Here is a 5,875-nt window from a genome sequence, read left to right on the forward strand (position 1 = left end):
GAGGTTTGTTTTTTTTTTAAACAAACAGGCTTTTATTGAGGCGGGGGGAGAGAGAGAGAGAGACAGAGAGACAGAGAAACATGGACATGAGAGAGAAACATCAATTGGCTGCGAGCCCACAACCTGGACACGTGCCCTGACCCGGAATCGAACCTGTGACCTGTTGTTGCACGGGACAATGCTCAACCAGCCACTGAGCCAGATTCGCCAGGGTGAGACCACAGAATTTGAGAGGGACCTTAATTTGAAACTGCTGAGAAATGGGGTGGGGAGGAGGCAAAAGGAGGGGGAGAGGAAGCCTTGGCTGATGTGGAACAGGAGGGAACCAGCTTGGCCGCAGCTCCCGGGCTGCTGCTCTTGCACCAAGACGCTGGGCTCCACCTGTCCAACAGAGCAGAGTCGGGGAGGAGCCTCAAGCCAGGGCCAGCCCACAGCCCTCCTCAACAGCCATGGCTGTGGGAAGGGGTATGGTGTGTGTAACACTCACATCAAAGGTTCCGGAACTTGTCAGCCAGGGACTGCATGGCCGCTGCAACAGAGAGAGGCATCAGCAGGCACTCCAGATGGAGGGATAGAGAAGCCCGACCCCCTGTCCCTGTGGGGAACCGCCTAGCCCTGCAACCTGAAACCCCCTCCAGTCCCTACCCAAGGAGCCCTGGGCCTGACTCAGTCACTCACCACTTGAATTAAGTGTGGAAATGTTTTCCAAACAGGACAAAGTGTGCCAGCACGCAAGCTTTGGGGCATATCAGAACCATTCAGAATTTGTCAAACAAACAAGACCCACAGAAGCCATAGCAAGCAGCAGTTGAAGGGAGGATCAATGAGGCATCTGTAGACGTCCGTCCTGAGAGAAGATCTCTAGGACTGGTTCTCCTTGGCAAAGTGTGCTTGTAGCTCCGACCACACTTTCTTTCCTCTTTGTCCACACACCTAGCTGTACATGCACAGTAGGCTCCAGGGCCAGGCGTGCTGAGTTCTCCTCCCCACAGGAATGTTGGGCCCTGTGAGGCCGCCTGTACCTGCAGCCTGCCCCAGCCCCATGCTAAGGCACTGAAGTCTGGCCCTGCCCCTGCCCCTGCCCCAGCCAGAGGTTCCTCCTACCTAGTTGCTGTCTAAGGTCGTATATTTGTCTCTGCAGCTCCGGGCACTAGGCCAGCAGACACCAGAGAAAGAGAAATGATTAGTATACTCAGGCCTCCTCTCCCCTCGACGACACCCCCGCCCCCACCACCTGGGCTAGCCCCGCATGGGCTCCTCAGTGGGAAAAGGAGGTGCATGCCCTCCTTGAGGTGTGGGATGGTGGCAGTGGCGGCGGTGTGGGGAGAGCGGGCAGACACGGGTCGGTTTAATCTGGACACACATCCCACAGTCTAGCTCAGAAATGCATTTCTAGGAGCCAGAGGAAGCATTACCCGAGGACAACCCTCTGCTCCAGGTGGTTGCTGCTGCCTTTCCGGTGCTGGGGGATATCCAAGTGGTGCCTGGTCACCTGAGAGGGAAAGGACACAAAATCCAGCTTCCAAAGCTCCCAGGGAGGTGGAAAGGGCTTAGCAGGGTCTCACGTGAGGCAGCACCCCCTCTGCTGGCAGCAAGTTGCCCCTGCTCTGCCCAGCAGCTCCACCCTTCTCTCTGGGCCTGCCTTGCCTGTTCCCCAGGGGCAGCCCACCCACGGCTGTGGTCCCCAACACTGTGTGTGGCTCTGGGTTGGATGCTTGCAGAGCTGCAGGCAAAACCAGCCCCTGGGACGAGCCCAGTGGCCCAACACGACCTATCGGAAAAGGCCCTGTTCCGCTGAAACTCTGTGTCTGGAGTGGCAGTTTGGGGCACAGCCACGAGAATCACCCCTGTGCACAAACCCCATGCAGAGGATGAAGTGCCTTGAGCCCTGCCCTGTCCAGACACCCTATTTCCTGTGGGAGAGGCTGTCTGGGCAGGCAGGGAGGCAGGGAGCAGGGCTGAGCCCCTGGTGGAGCCAGAGCAGGAGGGTTCCCTCCTCAGCCTCTCTCCCCGCTGCTCCCAGCAGACCCACGGGACTCACTGGAGGCTGTGGGCCCTCTGGGCAGGACTTCTCCCTGGCTCAGGGCCCAGGGCTGTGCTTGTCCTGGAGCCCCGGCGGCTCTGCTGTAGCCGTCACCGCTGTTGCATTCTCGGCAGGATGGCCCTGGACTGTGTGTCTGAGGCCGAAATAAAAATTTCTCACTCATCTGGACTTGGGATGTGTGTGTGTGTGTGTGTGTGTGTGTGTGTGTGTGTGTGTGTAGGGGCTGGGGTGAGGCAGGGAATAGGGAAGGCAGTTCTGAGGTGGACCACATCAGCACCTTCGCCCTCAGTCAGCCCGGGTCAGGAGGCCAGGCTGAGCTAGACACAACAGTGGGGTGCTGAGACAGCCCACGGCCCCCTGCAAGGACGGCTCGAGGAGCAGCTAGCAAGTAGGAGTCAGGGAGCCGATGGTTCTAAACATTGAAGCTTTGGGGCCCAAAGTCTTAAGGGGTCCCCTGATCCAAACCAGCTGCCCCAGCCCTCCCTACCACCCTAGCGGGGAACCTTGCCAGGTGCGGAGAATGGTGCCTGGCACACATGGAGGGCTAGCTTAGGGTTTGCCCTGGCTAAAACCACCCAGATCTGGCATCCTAGTGACCCAGGGTGCCCAATGACAAGCCCTGAGGAGGGACAGAGGGAGCATGCCTAGAGAAGTGCAGGGCGGGCTGGGGAGCGGGGAGGACCATGGCCTCATACTCACTTGGACTTTGGGGCCTGGGTCGCTCTCCGGTTCCTTTTCTTCTACCACCACCGGCAGGGACCCCCTCTTCCTCCTGGCCCCAGACTTCTGCCCAGCGCCGGTGTGCTTGGGCTGTTTGGTTCCCAAAGGGACCAAGGAATACCCCTTGCCCCTCCCAAGCACCGGACCACCAGCGACTGGGAGGAAGGTGGCTGGCTCCAGGGCAGCTGCTGAGACTCCCTGCCCCCAGGGAGGGAAGGTACCCTGGGGGGCAACTTTGGAGGCCCCCCCTAGGAATTTCTTCTCCTGGGCCACTTTCCTTCCAGGAGTGGCCTTGGGTGGGCTGCCTACAGCAGCGGCTCTCGGCAGGTAGCTGGGCCTGCTCCCCGCCTTCCCGCAGACCACACTTTGGGGTTTCCTACGGGACACGTCCAGCTCTCCAACAGCCCGCCTCGCCCCAACTGAAGCCAGTCGTGGGGGAGCGGAGGGCAGGAAAGAGCCTGGCACGCAAAGGAACTTCTCCCTGGCACGGGCACTCGAGTGCCCGGGTGTGTCTTGCAGGCTCCTGGGTTTGACCTGGCCCCCTCCTTTGCCATAGAGGCTCAAACTCAGCAGGTGCAGCTCACTGAAGTCATCTGATGACTCGGAGTGGGAAGGCCAGCCCACCAGGCCTTCTTCCGAGGACCACTGGGGACCCACGGTGTCCTTTGACCTATTCTTAGCTGCTCTTTTGCAGTTTCCCCAGGCCCGGCCTCCCCCAGGCCCCATGAGGGGCAGCCGGGCCGTGGAAGGCCGCCGAGATCCCACCAGACCATAGGCCTGCGCGCTTCTACCCTCGGGACCTGCCTGCAAGTCCACCCAAAGGGCGGACGCCTCAGAGTCGCAGCAGCTCTCTGGGGAGGGGTTTCTGCGGACAGCCAGGTGATCCTGGTCGGTCAGCTGCTGCAGGGTGGCTATCGCGGCCTCATCGGCAAGGTAGTCCAGAGTGCCCCCGTCGAAGTCGGCCGGGGAGCCAGGTCGGCCTTCGCAACCCCAAAGCACCCCTTCCATCACTTCCCGCTCCTCGTCCTCGAAGCCTTCGAGGTCTGAGAACGCGCCCTCGTCCTGGCTGCTCGGCAGGGGCGTCCCCAAAGTATGGCCTAGTCCACCGGCCTGCTCCCCACCCTCTGGGTGGGACCCCACTCCCCAAACAGACCCCTCGTCCTTGTTGGGGGAGCTCATGTCGCCAAGTCCCGACAGCCCAGGTACAGGGTAAACGGTCGCCCTGAGCACAGGCAGCGGCAGGAGCGCGAGGCCTGGACCTTCTGAGAGAGCGTTTGTCACCACAGGCAGCTCACGCGGCGGCCTCCAAGAGTGCGCGACTTCCAAGAGCCATCAACGCCCAGGCCTTCTCATTGGTGCGTGTCCCACCGCCCGCCAATCAGTGCGCCCCTTCTAGGCCCGCCCCCCAGGCCCTGGCCAATAGGGTGGAGGGCCTCTGGTTGGTCCAGTCGTGCGTGCGACGCCACAGCGGCAGTTGGAAGCCAATCTGGTGGAGGAGTGTGGTCATAGGGGGGCTCCTCCCATCACTTCCTGCCCCGCCTCCCCCGGCCAGGCACCTACTGTCCAACTGGAGTCAAAGCACCTAGCCTCCGTTTCCCATGTACGAAGCAGGGAGATGATGCACCTGTCTGGGGGGTGGGTCGAGGGGTGGTGAGGGTGCAAGTTCAGGATGGAGGTGAAGCACCAGCCACTCTTCTGCAACAACACTGACGACCCAACAGGGAAATGCACACCGGAGCGCGTGGTCAGCGGTGGGTCCACATACATTTTCCATAAAGGCCCAGAGAGCAAAAGTTGTGGCACTTACGGGCGGCAGGGTCTCTGTCGCAACTCCGTTTCCGTTAGCATGGGTGGTCAAATCGTCCCACGGCTGTGTGTTGCTGGGCCGGTTTGGTGGAAGGGCTGGGGTTTGCCCCCTCCCTCAGCCCCGCCCCCACTCCGAGTCAGTTCAAAGAAGAGGGAATCTCCATGGCCAGTGCACACCCCAAAAGATGCTCACCATCACTGATCCTGGGGACACGGACGCAAACCATAAACCCGTTTTCACACAGCAGGTCTGCAATAATCACAGAGCTTAACCGTCCCACGGGTGGGAGAGGTTATGAGCAAGCCCGTGCTTGGCCCACTGGGAAGTGGCCGAGGTGGGGGGCCTGGGGGGAGGGAAGCGGCGGCCTGTGCGCAGGCACAGAAGAACCGTTTGGGAAGGCAATTGCGCAGAATCTGGGAAAAGCAGCTTACACAACACTTGCTACGTGCCTGGCACTCTTCTAAGCGCTGTAGATAAATAGTAACTAACACATCCTCCCGACCATGCTAGGATTGAAGTACTCGCCGTCACCGCCCTCTTACAGGTGAGGAAGCAGGCACTGAGAGGTTCGGCCACTGGCTCAAGGTCATTGGGCTTGTAGCGATCAGCGGCAGGATCGCAACCAAGACAGTCCCGCTCCAGAGCCCTTGCTTTGGAGCAGAAAATCTTAAAAATGAAAAGGCGCCCATTCCCTCCGTGACCAGGCATGGACCTCTGCCGAGTACACCTTCTGGAGACACGCTGGTACGTGTAGTGCATCAGGACACATGCTCAAGGGTGGTGGGAAACACTGGCAACACTCTAAATTCCCACCAGGAAGGAGGTGGATGAATGCAGTGTAGTGTATGCACCCTACATCTTTTGACTGGGTAGATGAAAACGCCCCAGTCAAAAGAATGCACAGATTCCAAAGGCACACAGCAAGCTGCAGAGCAATGGCGTTGGATACACATTTGTAAGTTTTTTTAAAAACTAGTCAATCCGATATAAGGTCTGAGAGTACATATAGGTGTGCCTACAGACATGTTATAAAGGCCTGGAAGGACGCAGAGCCAATGCTTACCAGTGGGCAGCCTACCAGGGCGCCAGTTGTCTCTCAAATTTTCCTGAACCGCCTGCTTCCCAGCTTCCCAGCTTCCCTGAGCTGAGCAGCCCTGGCCCTCCCTTGGTTTCTATAAGGCCCTCGAGTGTTAGAATTTCCACTTGCTTGCCACCCAACCCCTACTCCAACAGCCCTCCTCCCTTCCTTCCACACCTTCTTCCTCTCTTTCCCATTCATACTCCCCTGTCTTTAAAAACATTAT

The 5,875-nt window shown here is 59.4% G+C and overlaps 1 protein-coding gene across 1 annotated transcript; it reads right to left on the reverse strand.

Moving 5' to 3' along the window:
- Nucleotides 1-457: 457 nt before the first annotated feature.
- On the reverse strand, nt 458-3,943 carry LOC102249357 (uncharacterized protein CXorf49 homolog). Its single transcript, XM_005876210.2, has 5 exons — nt 2,744-3,943; nt 2,042-2,177; nt 1,416-1,492; nt 1,105-1,150; nt 458-529 (listed from the first exon to the last, which is right to left on the reverse strand). The coding sequence occupies exons 1-5, from the start codon at nt 3,941-3,943 to the stop codon at nt 489-491; spliced, it is 1,500 nt and encodes a 499-aa protein (XP_005876272.1). The 3' UTR covers nt 458-488.
- Nucleotides 3,944-5,875: the final 1,932 nt, after the last annotated feature.

Source organism: Myotis brandtii, unplaced genomic scaffold (genome assembly GCF_000412655.1).
Source record: "Myotis brandtii unplaced genomic scaffold, ASM41265v1 scaffold481, whole genome shotgun sequence".
NCBI classification, from domain to species: Eukaryota; Metazoa; Chordata; class Mammalia; order Chiroptera; family Vespertilionidae; genus Myotis; species Myotis brandtii.